The 17,350-nt window shown below is 43.9% G+C and overlaps 1 protein-coding gene across 20 annotated transcripts in view; it reads left to right on the forward strand.

Moving 5' to 3' along the window:
* shf (WNT inhibitory factor 1) overlaps window positions 1-17,350 on the forward strand; it is a 331,946-nt gene that overhangs the window by 110,925 nt on the left and 203,671 nt on the right. For all 20 annotated transcript variants that reach the window (XM_075882693.1, XM_075882694.1, XM_075882697.1 and 17 more), the window contains exon 3: window positions 2,134-2,239. In XM_075882693.1, the coding sequence (XP_075738808.1) occupies window positions 2,134-2,239 (106 nt within the window). The remainder of the gene's footprint in view (window positions 1-2,133; window positions 2,240-17,350) is intronic.

Here is a 17,350-nt window from a genome sequence, read left to right on the forward strand (position 1 = left end):
TTAGAATGTTTAGGACAGGTCCTTCAACAGATGCTGCCGCTAGGGTGTCCGCCGCTTCATTTCGTTCTAATCAAGTGTGGCCCGGTACCGAAACCATCACCGACGTTCCGCCCTTATTTGGAATATGCGAATGAAGATCTGCGAAGCAGCTCGACGAGTGCGATGCTCCTATAGAGCAGCGCACACGGACAAGGAGTCAGTGAGCACCACTGCTGAAGAAATGTGTTCTGGGAGTTCGCACTATTCAAAAATAATTGCCATTATTTCTGCCTGCAATATTGGTGTGAAATCAGGCAAGGGAAGAGAAAAGGCCCAAATAACATCTGTTGAATAAATTTCCACTTCCGGTCTTCATGTCAGCTGCAGAAGCATCTGTGCCTACTACTGAATTTATTTGCAAGCTCTTGAGGTGGTCTTACAACAAGCCTTCTAAATATCTGGTGGGTAATAGTTTATCGCTTTTTTAAACATATATCTATTACCCCTGCGGGAGTAAGTACTTTGGAGTAAGTTATATCACGTTGTAATGGTGCGAACAGCTTCTCCGCGAAAATTGTTTGAGGTCTATGCAGCCTAGACGACTCACATTGAAAAAAATGTGCACGGCTCATTTAGCAAAACACATTGCAAGCGCCTGCATTGGGTAGGCATATATGTCTAGATACGTGTCCACTGTTAAGATTCTGAACCTAGTTTGGAGAGAACGCAGGTATTCTTCGTGATAATGTATATTGTTGGCTACAAAGTTTGTAAGGCCGAGACGTAAACGTGGCGCCTCACGTTCTAAAGTTAAAAGCGGGCGTAATATATATTAGCGGCTGCCTGAGTAAACAATGTTCACCCAAACTCATGTATTGCATGTACGTCTTCCCAAATTATTGGGCAGACGTACATGCAATAGATCATTAACAATGTTTTTCTATGCATTCCAAACCGACTGCTGCTGATTCGCCCTAATGATTCAACTGCACGTGAACATGTATCTGCGTTTTACTCATTGTGAGGCTCCAAATAAGCTCAGCTGTGTACCTTATGCCTAGTTATTTCAATGAATCTACCTGAGGAATATAGGCCTGTCCATAGTTATTGAATTCCACACGTAAAAAGTGAGCGGGTAAGCAAGACGGGCAATTTTGTTAACATTCAGAGACAAATTCAGCCTATTAAGCCACTCAATGTCATTCAATGTATAACAAGTATGCCTGTACAATGTTGTACAGCGAATGTATATCGCTGGAAGAAGCAAAAAATGCAATGTCTCCTACGTACACGTACACTTGCAAATCGTTATGCAGAGGAATTGAGCTTAGTAATATATTAAATAAAATGGGCAAGGGAACTTACCTTTGAGGAACTCGCCTTGTTTGTTCGTATGTTTTAAAAGATGAGTCATTCTGCGAGCAGTAAAATGTTCGTCCGCTTGAAAAATTTTGTATATGCACAATTATATACTCGGGAACCTTGGTGCTTCGCAGTCAACTAATCAATATAGTGTGTTCTACGCTGTCATTTGCTTTAGCAATATCAAAGGTCACTAAAGCGGCGTATTGGTATTTATGAAGAGCAAGTTTACTTCTACTTTCTACAGCAGTTTTGTTATGTCAGCTCCTATAGCGCGCTTCCGCGCTTTAGCAGCGTTGCGATCGTTACAACATACGTATACATAAGTCAAGAGGACAGCAACGGCGATGACAAAAATCCACCTATAAATCCCATATTTCAAAAACTTCAGCGTAAAAGGTACACAGTGGACGATTATATACGGGTATATACCCGTGACGTCAGTTAACAGCCAAAGCACAAATGTTGAAAAAACTAAACTAAAAACTGAGAAGCTCTGCAGGAACAACACGCATGGGTGGATTTAAGTGAAGAGATCATTTTTTTTAGTGCGATAGATGGCTCGCTGACGTAGCTGCCACTTGCTATCGTCGCCGGCTCAATGATTAGCCTAGTGCTATTATCTGGGTGAGTTGCCAACAGTGTTTATTCGTCAAATAACCTGCTTTCGTGTCCATATTGTTGCCATACGAATAAAATGACGCGGGCGACGACTGCTGTACAAACATTTTTCGTACCTTCAGGCCTCCGTCTTACCAAGAAATTCTGGCATGTTTCATTTCTTTTGTGCAGCACTACTATTACGACTTCGACATGTTGCAGTCCTTCGACAGCTCCATTTTGAAGGATCCCGTGATATCCATTGACACCAAAGGAAAAGTACCCCGAAAAGCAAAAGGTAAGTCACCGAAGTATGAAGTACGACACTTTCATCCCACACCGCACACATGCTACAAATTGTCATAATTGTACGATGGCATTACAGGTATTTCAAATGTGAACGTCTACAAGTTATTTGTAGACAGTACGTTTCGTAAAAAAAAAAACAGCAGTTGCAAGATATCGCTATAGGTAAGGAGCTTTTATGGTGTCAATGAATATGCTAAAAACCGAAAAATTTATTCCCTTTAGCCCCTGAACTGCATTTTTTATATTCCGGTCAAAAAGTGTCTCTTTTTTACTTATTTGAATTCTGATTGTACTAAAAAGTGACTAGTTGATGTTGTAACTATTTATCCCGATTTCGTCAAATTAAAAGAATAAAGTTTATTTCTCAATGATACACAGAATTCCAGCTACTTGCTGCTAATAAAGTTAATAACCTTACAAAAAAATGGTTACAAACACCACATCTTTTTCACATGCGTAGGCTAAACACCCTGGGGGTATTTCACCCGTGAAGCTTCTGGGTCGTGTGGAAAATTTCAAAACGCGGAATAACGCAAGGCGGCTTCCTTGTGGCGGGCACCCGCAATGTTCGCGTCCGAGCTGTCTTCATCATCTTCGGAGGAGCTACTCTTTCACTGCCATTGCTGTCTTCACTTCCGGACACAAGATACGCTGTACTCAAATCATCATCACTCGAAAAATATGACAAAAACGAATAGCGGCATTTTCGCCATTTTCTATTCAATATAATGAATGCGTTATGCGATCTGAACGAGTAACACAATTCTTGCACTCCTTTTATTTTACCTGGGGGGTCTTTTTCTTATTTTTTTCTGGAGGCGCGTGGTATCAATCTCAAATATGAAAAAGGTCACACTGAATTAAGTCATCCATTCTTGGCCGATCCCTGTGAGTGGGTACGAACAATAGCTGTTGTTCATCATCATCATTATCATCATTGTCGTCGTCATCATCATCGTCGTCGTTGTCATCATCATCATCGTGTTCATGGGCCAACTATGAATGGGCCACCGCCACCGCACGCCACCTTTGCATACAAAAACCGTGCTCTTGCCTGAATCCTCGAGCGAATGGTACCATCTTGTTAATTACACGCAACACACAAGTATGGACCATCTCCCCGTAGGGAACCATAAGGGGATACAAAGCAGCAGCGGTGCGCGCGTCGTTGTCCCGACTGAAACAGACGTTGACGCGGGTGCTGGAAGAACGGTTTAAAAGTGAAACTCTGTGTAACCTTTACTCGAGTAAACTTTTTTTAAACGCAAAGACACGGGAGTCAGGTTGGGTTTTGCGTATATTTCATGACAGATAAACGAGCTGAAAGAGTGTTTCCACTCAATGTGCACTCGAACGTCGAGAGCGTTGGAGAGGGTGAAGGGAGTGAGATGACACGGGGCGAGCGACGACAGGCTAGGAAGAAAGTGACGTCAACGCGCATGCACTGTGAGAGAAAGCGTCACCTACTTGGCACCGCCCCAACAGCTGCGGCCAGGGGGCGTGGTGCGGACAGTGGGGCAGCTTTACACAGGCTTGTCAAAGAGCTGATTCGCATCAAAAACTGCCATAAATACACACTTAATTCTCCACCTAAACCCTAGAAATGAGTACCTATTCCGCTAGGATGAGTTCTACTCGTTTAAAACACTTTGATGACAGTGCGAGCAGGACGAGCCTTGCTCGTCTAAAGCAGTTAAGGGGTTACCTAACACTATGGATAGCATAGACGAACGTGGACGCGTTGACAGGATATTTTTGTTCGTTTTAACAACAATATTTGTCCTTATTCTTTCCATACGGAAGGGGCAAGTGACCAGAGACCAAAAGCTACGAAACTATAGCTTGATTGCGCCTGACGCGCATCAGAAAATACCTTCATGCGACATACATGGCACAGAAAACGAAAACGCAGAAAACGAGCGAAATCAAAAGCACTGCACATACAGGTGTGAAGGTACATAAAATAAGCAATAAATAAAAAAATAAAACGGTACAAGCTGCAACAAAAAATGAAGTTGACAAAAAAAACAACCAACCTGTACACTGCATTTAAACATTTTTTATGTTTTTTAGATGTTAGGGACAATAATAATGAGACCTAACAGACAATCATTCCGATTTAAGTATTGGGGGTGTTATTGAATGTGGTTGTAATGGAAACGCGAGGAAAGAAAAGTGGACGAAAAGATAAGTTGCTGTGGGAAGGGACCGCACCGGCGACCTTAAAGATAACGCGTCCGATGCCCCACCAACTGGCTACCTCGGCGGCTATCCCTCCGTCCACTTTATGGAATATGTATGTGCATTAAACGTGGGAGCATCAGTCAACGTCAGTCAACGTTAGGCTGAATATGCGACTATCGTTTCCTTCATGCTTGTTTAAAATCGTTTGCAGGAAAAATTTGAGGGCTTATTTTCGTAGTGGGACTTCGTACGAGGTAGAGTCCTTATCAGCATTTCTAGTGAAAACGGTTTTGTCTTTTAAGTTAAACGTAACTAAAAATATCAAAAACTCATTACCACAGGTGGTGAAAACCTCAACACAATAGCCTATTTAGAAAAGTAGAGATACACGCATAATATAATTAAAGAAGAACATTCTGGTGTGATTGACAACTAGTAGCGGTCATATGCTTCGAATGCAAGTAGTCTGTTAATGTTAGTTCTTGATGTCGTGCCTCAACCCAAATGACTAATTTATGTGCGATTGAAAAACAGTATGATAGATTGTTAGCTTAAAGCGGGCAGGAAAATTGAAACCACATATGGAACGGAAGCCGACCGCTTGACGCCAATTCTTTTAAATATGAGCTAAGTGATTTGCTTTGCGATAAGCATTGGTTGCTAGTCCAGCGCCATGTTTTTGTTTCCCCCTTGATCGTACCCTCCTTCGCGCTGTTTTATGCTGGCGTCATACGGGCATTTTAAATCGTGATCAGCATCTATCCGGATTAACCACGATCCAGATTAGGTGCTGCTACACGGCCACTTTTAATCGCGATCAGGCCCGATCGGCATCAAAACTATTGCAATCCGCACATTGCGATCTGGCCAAGAGATGGCGATTTCACTGTCGTCTGCACCCCTGACCAAGCTTGTTGAAAGCAAAACAAACAAGAAAATCAAGCATAGTTCTATAAAAACAGATTTATCTACATATTTATTTTAAAAGAAGTTTTAAACTGTTTCAATTGAAGAAATCTCTTTAATATTGCGTATTTTAATATTCGTACTGACCGCATGTAGTTATGGGAGAAGCAGACGATAAGCAGACAAGTTCAACTCTCGCACCGTCAGAGCAGTTGAACCACCTCGAAGCACATCGATTATTAGTGTCCCCAGCTTTTCGACTACGTCACAGTGTACGCGCACTTCGTAATCGAATGAAGACATGTTTACAGTAATTTACCGCTGGCAGGAGCAACTGAGAGGCTTCAGGCACCAGAAGTGAAACTCCGGCGAGATTGCCGTTTCGCAGCGAATTGACACCTATGAGCCGGTGCCATCAGAAATGAAAGTGCAGATTGAGATTCTCGCACAGCAATACAGGTAGGTGCAGCGAAAACTCTAGCGAATGACGTATTTAATAAAGTATGTTTGTAGTGGCACGCATAGTTTTTGACGTTCGAGTGGTTCTTGCACGAATAACATATTGCTGATAAATGGCTCTATTGAAATATTATATATTCTCTTCACTACAATACGCTCAGTTTTGCAATGACATGTTTTACGGCATGCAAGTGCCACCTGGTGCATTTCATCTTACCGAAGCTCGAAGCGTATTAGCTTGGGCCATGTAACAGTGGCAAGTTCATCGCGATCAAGAAAACCGAACCGGATTACCCTGATCGCCAATAAAAGAACCCGTGTGACACCTGTGCTACTCTTCAGCAATGTGATTTTACCAGCTTACTGACGAATGGAACAACATAGCGAGTGACCTAAAAGAATCTGCTGTGTCTACTTGATTTTTACAAAGCACTAGACAGTTTGTAGGGGCAACTACTATATTTTGTGCCAGAAAGAGACAGGTCATCTAGGGTTTATGAGCAGTCCATTCGGTCTTGGCCACTCCTTCAGGGCTTTAAAAGGACAATAAAGAGCAAAACAATTTTTTATGCAGTAGTAACGAACAATTGCACAATCCCGAAAACACCACACTTACTGCGGCACGACGCTTCGTAAGCGAGAATACGGGCGATAGGAAAACGCGGGTGGAGGCACCATTCCCGCACCAAGCACCGTGACGTAGTAAATTTTGAAGGCGTCTACTGGGTCCTGCAAAGCTTTCACTTCATAAAAATGAAGTGCTTTGTCATATGTGAGTGCCATAGACCTAACACACGAAGTTTCGGAAGATTTCACCGTTCCAATGTTGTGAGCATGCGAAAATGCGTTTTGTTATTTGTTACGTCACGCACGGAGATTTTGGCGGGAAATTTAAAAATGAACTTGGACCTTGACTTTTCTCAACAAACAATGAACTTATGTCACTGAAACTGGTCGCATTTAATTTATCAGGGTGAAGATTATCAATCCAAATTAAGTAATTGCTTCATTTTAGTGTCCCTTGAAGAACAACATTTTCTCTTGTCGGGGGCGTGGCCGCTAAGAATACTGCTTGTATCGTCGGCATAAAGAATGAACTGTGGGTCGCTAGACGTGTTGATTATATTGAAAAATGCAGGAGGGCTCAACCAGGCAAGGCTAGCAGAACCGTTTATTTTGTGGTATCTCGCTCGACGTGAAACACCAACGAGAAAGAAGAATAAAGATTATGATAGTTATGTACAAGTGAAAGTGATGAAGTGCGATAAATGTGCTTACAGTAATATTGTTGTAAGCATTAAAAATAAAAGGAACGTAGAGGCGGCTACCTTCGAAGCACCGCATTTGATTGACGTATTTGAGCACCGATTCGGTGGACTGCACCACGTCGGAGATGGAGACCGTGATCAAGGCGTGGTTGCCAGGGTCTTGCGACGGACGATTCGGAGAAGCGTCGTTGTATGTACGCCGAGCGTCATACGCAGCGTCGTCGTTGTATGTACGCCGACTGTCGTACATAGCGTAATCCGGCTGAGGAGGAAATGTTGAGCGCCGCGATAGCAGCAAACTCTGTAGACGTGCCCTGCTTCGCCACAATGATAGCACACCGGTTAACGGTCAGCGGTGCGCCACAAATCGGTTTTCCGGCGCTGGTAGTTCAGTGGGGGTTCTCTGTTGAACCACGGTGCGCTGTTCGGGGGTCGACCGTATGGAATTCTTCGGGTTGGTGAGACCAGTGCGTTTGGCGGTGATAGGATCGACTGCGTATGAAGGGTAGGTGGTAGACGAGTCGCTGGATCCGTCGTCGTCAGAGGAGTGATGACGGGACATCGGACTGTATCAGCATAAGTAAGGTGCCGTTGCACGTCGCCATAGCCCGGTGACAAAGAGCTTGACCCACCTCTTCTCGGACAGCATCAGCAACAAACGACAACGCCGGCTGTTCTAGTGGTGGAATTAAACCGAGCTGACGAAGCTCCTCTCGAAGAATCTCTTGGATCACATCACGTAGAGGCTTGTCGTTTCCGCACTCTGTAAAAAAATTACTAGGTCGGAGTAAAACGCTTGTCCTCTAGGATCCACCCTATTCGGAGGAATTTTCGCTCCGGCAAGCAGGAGGAATTGCGACCCGGAGTACCTTTAACATATATTTTACTCCAACCAACTGGAGCAACTGTGTAACGCCGCCGGAGTATACTTTTTTACTGGCATTTCCCACCGGCTAGCCGCAGTGATTACGTGACACCTCCGGAGCGGTTTTTGCGGGTTTTTCACTCCGGCTATCCGGAGCTTTTGTGTGGTACCTCCGGAGTATTTCACAAACGTACCTACTTTATCCCGACAAGAATTTCATAGAGGTGGATCAGTATTTTTTAGTGTTTGCTCCGCTGTTTATTTATTGTATGCTGATCTTTTTGGTTAGATGAAAAAAGTGTCAATTCTTATGCATGCACTGTAGAGTTACTGTTTGTTTTCCACAGACCTCTAGCAGATGAAATAAAAAAAACTTAAGTTCCTATTCTTTGATTTATTCAAAATAAGCTGCCATTTCTGGTTGATTACGTGGCATTTTGAAAAAGAAGACAAGAATAAAACAAACATGCAAAGAGCCAACAAAAATTTAACACAAATATGACAGATCACATAAAGTCAACAGGACTCAAGTTTGAAGCGCGGCGCTTCAACATGAAGCCCAAAATGCTGCAAAACAGTGCTCGACTGCCACTTCTAACAGCCACTTCTAATGATGTATACTTTCCCAACCTATTCAATAAAGTTGCGAGGAGAGCGTCACCATGTTTGTTAAAAGCAATGTTATCCAGCGTTTCAAGCTGAATTACTTTTCGGCAACCTACCGCGTACCGCATAACATGAAAAATATTCAAATTTTGCTTCTTCTACACACATTGAGCATATAAAATCTATGAACGTATATTGTCAGGTGTCCAAAAAGCTTGTTGTAAAGCTTTCTGGCTGAGAAAACGCGAAGGTGCTTAATCAACTTCAGAAAAAATCGAAATACGTTAGTTTAAGACATCTTCATAAATAAAACTACTTTGTGACGCATTCAGCACTATATAATTTAGCTAAATGCATTGTAGATTTTTCTTTCAGCCTCAAACCAAGCTATTCCTGGAAAAAAAAAGTCTGGTGCTCAACACGCACAAGAAAATTCAATTGGCTTTTAAACTAGATAGCAACAACGTACTCTACTAAATACGCGATATGTGATCACTGCGTTAGATTAAAGAACACTGATTATATAAGTGGGTTTATTGACTAAAACCAACTGCCTGGTTGCAGGGGCGTCAGTCACTGTGACGGACTCACTTCTTCGTCGTCTTCTAGCTGCTCCGACTAAATACTGTCTCTCTCCCTCTTCCCCACTACATTTGCCCCGGTGGTGAAGAGGAGCTATCCTGGCAACTCACGGCGAAGCAAGCACAAGGGGATCATAGTAAGGTCTTAATCGGCTGATGTGGACTGTCTCATGACCACGGCATCGGCAGGTGTCACTGGTTCGACGACGTACTTCACCGGTGACGTGCATTGAACGATGCGGTACGGATCATTGTACTTGGGTGCAAACTTTCGGCAGAGGCCGGGAGACTCGAATGGAACTGAAAGCCATGCAAATGAGCCGACGGGGAAGCTGTGAGCAGGCTTGTCTTGGTCAAGCCGTTTTTTTTTTTTTGAGACCTTGGGCGACGTATGTAAAGGAACATGCTGATTGGCGGCACTCTTCGGCACACTGAACAAGTTCGGAGGCTGGTCCGTATTCTGGAACATCTGGGCAGTGAGTAAGTATTGTGTGAAGCGTAGAAGAGGGCTCGCATCCGTACAGAAAAAAAAAGGTGAAAACCCAGTAGCTGCTTGCGTGGCCATATTATACGCATATGTCACGAAAGAGAGCAACAAGTCCCAATTAGAATGGTCGGAGGATATGTGCATAGAGAGCATATCACCGAGCGTGCGGTCAAAGCGCTCCGTCAAACCGTTTGTCTGGGGGTGATAGTTCGTAGTGGTGCGATGAATAATACTGCATTCACTGAGAAGCTCCTGGACAACTTGCGATTGAAACGCGCGCCCACAGTCGCTAAGCAGCTCACGTGGCGCGCTTTGACGAAGGACAAAGCTATGCAAGATTAACAAGGCGACATCACGAGCAGCAGTGGCTGGCAAAGTGGCGGTTTCAGCGTAACGGGTTAGATGGTCAACGGCCACAATACTTCAGCGATTTTTAGCAAGAATACAAGGTAGTGGCCCGTAGAGGTCGATGCGGATTCTATCAAACGGCCGAGCTGGACCCGGCAATGGTTGTAATGCGCCAGAGGCATGGCAAGTTGTTTTTTGCCACTGACACTCAGTGCAGGAACGTATGTACTTGCGAACGTATGAGTACATTCCACGCCAGAAAAATCGCTGGCGAAGCCATTCGTATGCTTTCAATACGCCAGCGTGGGCGTTTTGAGGCTCTGCGTGGAAGTACAGGCGGGTGCGATATGAAGGTAATCGCGCGAGGGTCGACAAAGAGCGAGAACAGCGCCATGGCCCAGAATTCTTTTTTTCAGGAGAGGGAAGCAGTAGGCAAGCTTCCCTCACTCTTTTTGCTGTTCCTGAAGCTGCGGTCACTCCCGTCCGAAGAAGGTGTTTTTTATTTCTTTTTTTTCTTTACTGGCTTCCGATAATAGAAGAGGATGGTATTGCATGCAACACATTCTTTGCTATTATCAGTAATCGGACGGCATGAAGGCTGCATCTAGCGTGTCCATTACGTCACTGCTGCCGTGGCAAACACGGCCCGTGATGACTACATAAGGTGCGGGCTCTCTTCAGTTTTAATTTTGCTTTTTGTTTTGCAGAGTCAAGTATTTGCCAAGAAAATAGAAGGATTGTTTGAAACATGATTTATTTTTGATTCACGGTCGTCGAGAAGTTCGAGGGACTCAGAGCATCGCAATTTTCGAACGAGAGAGCATGACTTATATCATCGTAACAAAGGAACATCTGAAAATGAGATGTTTTTGCAGACACTACAGAAATTAATATCCAATATCCTTCATTGGAGACGGAAAAACTGAGGAGTCTCTCTAAACTTCCTGTTACAATACATTTAGTGCTTACAACTTAATCAATACTTTGATACGCCGCCCGAGCTCTCCTTCACGTTTGAAGTTTGATATTTTGTTTGAAGTTTATTCATCATCATAGTTTTAAACATACATCACTTCTCCAGTGGTTGAATGGAAAGGGGTGGTGAAAAGGCAACTGAATGCCTGACAATGCACCGATCCCCGCCCAGACCACAATAATGCACAACACTCAGCATGTGTGTCTAGAGCATAAATACATAGATTCAATACAGTGAAATATACAAAGTGTAGACGTAGAGCGTGGAAAAGATAAGAAATAATTACACATCTATAAATGCACTCTTTACACATAAAAGCCCTTTAAAATCCTATAAAAACAAAAACGTAGTTGTGAACAGTTGTGAGGAAGTGAAAAATTGACAGTGCGTTTCAGCAAAGCTACACGAGTTGCACTTCATTAACACACAAAAAAGACATATCACGTTTGAAGCATGAGTAGATAAGCGTGTATCTTCTTTTTGAAAATTGCTGGGGATTGACTTTCATTCACTATGGTGGTGGCCATGGTATTTGAGTTTAAAAACGAAGGAATAAGGTGCGCTAGCTTTTGTCTACCGTAGTTGGTCCGAGTCCTCTCACTGTTATAGGTGGTTCTTCTAAAGTTATACATTGGTAGTTTCCGGGAGTAAGCATCATGAAATTTAACTGCGTTTGATTTGATTTGATCGTAAATGACTGTCGCTAGCTTTTTATGAAAGATATTTTCAAATGTTAGGATTCCATGCTTAAGGAAAAGAGGAGCAGAAGGCGTTCGACGCGGAACATTCTCGATTATACGTAGCATTCTTTTTTGCAGTCGGTGAATCCCAATTTTATTTGTTTTTGTTGTCGAGCCCCAGATTAACAGGCAGTATTGTATGCGGGAATAAGCTAAAGCGTAGTAAAGTTGCTTTGTCACCCAAAGGGGTAGAAAGCACCTAATTTTTCCAATCACACCAATGGACCGTGATACCTGGTTACGTAGTTTATCTATGTGACTAGACCAGTTCAACGTTTCGTGAAAAATGACGCCTAGGAACTTTTGAGTCTGAACTCGCTCAATCGAAACTCCTCTGAATGACAGCTGCGTATTACGGAGAATGGAATGGTTTCGAGGGTGAAAAATAATGTACTTTGTTTTCTTGATATTTAGTTCTAACTGATTTATTTTCAACCATAGAGACAAATTGTTAAGCCAAAGGTTAGCTTGTTTTTCTATACTAGAGATATCCTGACCGGAAAAAAATACATTAGTGTCGTCTGCGTATAATATAATATCTGCTGTTAGAGGTACGTTTACGATATAGTTTATATATAATAGAAATAGAAGTGGCCCAAGTATGGAGCCCTGTGGGACGCCATAATTTATCTTGCCCATTTCAGACTTTGAGTGTTTTATATCAGTATATTGGAACCGGTTACTAAGGTAACTTCTTATTAAATTAAGAGACGAGCCCCTTATTCCGTATTCGGTAATCTTTTGTAGAAGAATTTCGTGCTTAATAGAATCAAACGCTTTCTTAAAGTCAAGAAATATTCCGATTGTGAGGCGTTTTTGTTCAAAATTATCGATTATTTTATCTTTAATAGATAGCAGGGCTTTTTCAGTAAACTTATTCTTCTGAAATCCATACTGATGTTCTGTAATTACTTTTCTTGAGCTACAGAAATTTGCAAATCGTACATATATCACACGTTCTATGATTTTGGAAAATATGGGCAAAACAGAAATGGGCCTGTAATTACCCATGTCATTTTCATCACCACCTTTGTGGATAACAGACACTTTAGCTACTTTTAGTTTGTCAGGGAACGTTCCAGTGTTCAAGATAAGATTGCAGATATGGGAAAAAGGTGCGCTAATATTCTCTGAAACTGCTTTCAAGGGTTCAGCCTTTAAACCGTCAAAGCCAGCAGCAGAATTGTTGTTTAAATTCTTTATCAGCACGGCTACTTCCTATTCATCTGTGGGAGTTAGGAAAATGGATTCCGGGATGCATGCTGTAATATACGATTTATAAGGCTGGACGGCACCAACGTCGTTTAGCCTTTTCGGGATAGAAGCAAACAAAGATGTCACCCAAATCAGGGTCTTGTCTGAGAGCATTCCACTCCATCTCAACATGTTTGCACAAAGTGTCTGCGTCATTGTTTGTCAAATTGGCGCGAGCCAATCGTGCCTTCATTAGTCCCCAAACATTCTCGATTATATTGAGATTGGGGCTTTTAGGAGGCCAGCAGAGCTGTGCAATGCCAGAAGCATTTAAGTTTCCTTGCACTGTGGATGCATTGTGAACAGGGCAGCCATCGTGTTGGAAATAAAAGCATCCGTCAGGAAATGGTCCATTGATGGCGAAAGGTAGGAGAACATCGTCGATGATCTCATTGTAGACTTCAGCCGTAAGTCTTCCGGGGATGCCGAAGAGTGGACCCAGACCGGCATATGTAATTGCGCCCCAGACGTTGTCCGATACACGCCCGCTTGCACCGACACTGCGAATGTTTTCATGCTCGTACCAGCAATAAAAGCGATAAATCCGTTTTCTACGCACAACATTCATAGCGTGGTAACTATGTAAAAACCGTTTCGTCGAGCCACAAAAATGGCATAGTGGGTTAGAGAAAAACGTGAGTTACTGACTAGTCGAAATGGGGAAGTGGGCCGAACATGAAATGAGAGAGAAGGATAATCAATTGTAATTAATGTTAGCAAAGTGAATTGCAAGAAAAGGCAAGCACAGCTCGGCACGGCAGAAAATCAGCTCTAGTTAATTACGGGACCATGGCCAGCAACAGGACCGGGTTGTCTAGAGTAGTATGCGAGAGACCTTTGCTGCAGTTAGGTTAGTCAGGGTGATGCTGCTGCGGATTATGATGATTATGAGTACGGTCCTAAACCTAAGAGTGGTGCCGAACCGCTGTCTGTGTGAAATGATACACAAGCAATATAAACCTCACCGGCTACCACGGACTCTCCAAACACGAAGTCGCTGGTTCCAGCAAGAGGTGAACGTCGATTCATCACTGAAGATGACCTGCTGCCAGTCTTCAGCCCTCCAATGTTCGTGCTCACGCACGAAGTCCAAACGTTTCCTTCTATGTTCACTGGTCAAAAGCGGCTTTCTAGCCACCACGTGGCTTTTCAGACCAGTAGCAGGAAGTCTTCTTCAGATAGCCGAAAGACTGAGGGAAAGGCTAAGCTCTTCTTTAATTTTCTTTGTTGTCGGGAAAGGGTCTTTGACCATGGCAGCTATTATCAAGGCATCTTCCTCTTCAGTTGTTTTTCGAGGCCTCCTTTGGTGTGGTGCATCTTCCAAGCGGTTTTCTGGGTAAAATGCTAGAAGAATGCGGTTGATTGTCTTCTGTGGCTGGTTCACCTTACGGGAAAACTCTCGCTGAGACATAAACCTTCCCAGAAATAATTTCACGGCGTTCCTCTAATGTAAGCCGTCGAGGCATTTTCTTGCGACATGTGGTCTGGGGTTACATCCAGCATTGCAGCATTGATACCCCTGTGCAAAAACGTTTGTCACAATTCTATTGGCTGGTGAAGTCAGTATTACGATGCGATGCCTATATTTTGCGTGACATAGCACGTCACTGAAATGAAGGTTGACAAGAGCTTTCCCACCAACGTTGTTGTCGTGCGGAAAGATAACAGCCTACCAAGTTACGCTTGATCTCAACGAATTGAACAATTAGAATAGAGAGAAGGGGGGGGGGGGACGAGTTCGTCGACGGGGTGATTGTCGTAGCATAGAACAGCCAACTAGGAAGAAAAGAAAGCGAAATCTTGATTTTTATTCTTCCTAAACGTTTCGCTAGGGCGTCTGGTTGCTTGGCCGGTAGATGCTCGCGTGATAACCTTCAAATTGCACCCGACTGTACGCGCACATGATGGAGCGCAAATGGCGAGGTATAACAAGAAGCAATTTCCTACCATCCGGCTGATAGTTACGACGGTACAACATGGCATTCCGTATCGCATAATGGGGAACTTGTCGACGTAGTGCTCGAGGTAGACGCTGGCGTGGTGTCACTGAAGACGAGGAGAGAACGCCGATGAGCAAGGCCATCCAAGGTTCCTTGCGCTGTTCCAAATGCATGTCAGCAGTATCGATGCTGTCGATGGTAGCTTCGACAAAGGGAACAGGTGCAACGGCTGAAGGAAGGGGCAAATGAAAAAAAGCGTCTGCGTTGGTATGCTTGCGGCCTGAGCGGTAAATGACGTGATTATTAAATTCCCGTAAACGTAGCCCCCAACGTCCAAGCCGGCTCGAAGGATTCTTCAATGAAGCGAGTCGACAGAGTGAATAATGGTCGGTAACGACATCAAATAGGCATTCGTATAAGTAAGGACGAAATTTTTGTAAAGCCGAAACAATGGCCAAACATTCCTTTTTAGAAAACAAGTATTTGTACTATGCCTTGGTGAGGGCGCGACCGGCATACGCAACTACATACTTCGAAAAGCCAGGCTTGCGTTGAGCAATGACAGCGCCAATTTCTATGCGACTGGCATCCGTGTACATCGTCGGTTGGAGCAGTAGGGTCGAAGTGGGTTAAAATAGATGGTGAAGTAGGGAGATCGCGTAATGTTGTGAAAGCATCATCGCATGCTGGCGACCAATCAGAGAGGTGTCCATTGCCAGTGATCAGCTGTGTCAGTGGTACGATTATTGAAGCAAAGTTATTCACAAAGTGGCGAAAGTATGAGCACAGTCCGAGGAAGCTGTGAATCGCTTTCTTGGTCGTAGGCTTCGGGAACTCAACGACAGCACGAAGCTTCTCTGGGTCTAAGAGGACATGTTTTGAGACAACAGGGCCGAGTATTGTGAGCTTCTGAGCTCCCAAGTGGCACTTCTTGATGTTTAGTTAAAGGCCTGCGCTCGTGAGGCAGCTCAATACTTCGCTTAGATGATGGAGGTGGCTGCAAAAATTAGGGGAGAAAATGACATCATCCAAGTAACATAGACATGTCTTCCATTTTATCCCACGCAAGATGCTATCCTTCATCCTTTAGAATGTTGCTGGCGCATTACATAGGCCGAAAATGTCAAAACTGTCATGGCCCTCACGAAGCATCGTCGACAGATTGCCCAAGCATGAAAAAGGAAATGCAAGTGTTGAGGCAAATGGTCCATGACGGCTAAACTCACAAGGAGGCTGCTGCCAAAGTACAACGCCGGCGTTCTCGTCGCCGGAGGCCCCTGAGGAGGCCTAGTGCCAAAGCAAGGACTGAACCTCGCCAAATGATCGCCGGCATACCACCTCAAGCGTTCAGACACGCCGACGACAAATCATCCAAGCAAGACGAGAGCATCACCGGCTCGCCTGAAGCATGGCCAGTGATGTCAACGATAGACTCGCCGTTTGAGCCACTGCATTGCTCGTCTAAAATCACTTCGGGACGAGAATGCGGTGATAGTCGCGATAAGGAAATCGTAGCCATGGTAAAGGCCCTCATGAATACCATTCGTATGCTCCTCACTAGTATTGACAGTCTGGCTGCTAAGAGTGCGCTTCAATTAGTGGATGTGCTGAAGCCGGTGCTACCAAGTCTGGAAAGGCACCATGGCTCCTCCTCTGCAAGCTTTTCGTAAAGAAGTCAAAGGAGCTTCCATTTTTCAGTGGAATGCCTGAGGCCTCAAGCCCCGTATTTCTGATATCTGATTATTTGTGTTTAAAAACCAGTTTTCAATTATTGTTATCTGTTAGCCACGGCTACACAATGCAATACGACTATCTAGGTACGAAGCCTTAAAATCCGCTACCTGCAACGAACAGAGTAAGTCATTTTATATATCAGATGCGACCTTACCTATTTCGAACACTGTGAAGCACCTCACAATGACAACCAGTATGTCTGATTGACAGTAAAACGTAGAGACCTCAATTTCACGCTAGTAGACACTTATATGTCACCTTCAAACCGTTTTGAACCTGAAAGACTACGTGCACTGTTAACAACCACAACTGGACCATGGATCATCACTGGAGATTTCAACGCTCACCACCCACTATGGGGAAGTCAAAAGATACACCTTCGTGGGAGGCAAGTATTCTCCTTTGCTCTGGAGCAGCAGCTGCTTTGTGTAAACGACGGAAGCCCAACGTTTCTACGGGGAACGACATACAGCAGCTGCCTTGACTTGACATTTGTGTCACGAAGCCTAAAAAGAAAGCTGAAGCGGTTCGCAGACTATGAAACACTCATGAAAGCCAACACATACCAACCTATTTAAAGATCAAGGGCCTGGATAAATTGCAAAATTGCGACACTTCGACTCACATCGACTGGACAAAGTCCAGGTCACTGACGAAAGAGAGGTGTCAAGAAAATGAAGCGCCTCCTCTTGACACCATCGAGGATATGATTAGAGGTGCTGCTCAAGAAGCGACTTATCATATTGAACATG

Source organism: Rhipicephalus microplus, unplaced genomic scaffold (genome assembly GCF_043290135.1).
Source record: "Rhipicephalus microplus isolate Deutch F79 unplaced genomic scaffold, USDA_Rmic scaffold_13, whole genome shotgun sequence".
Classification (NCBI taxonomy): domain Eukaryota; kingdom Metazoa; phylum Arthropoda; class Arachnida; order Ixodida; family Ixodidae; genus Rhipicephalus; species Rhipicephalus microplus.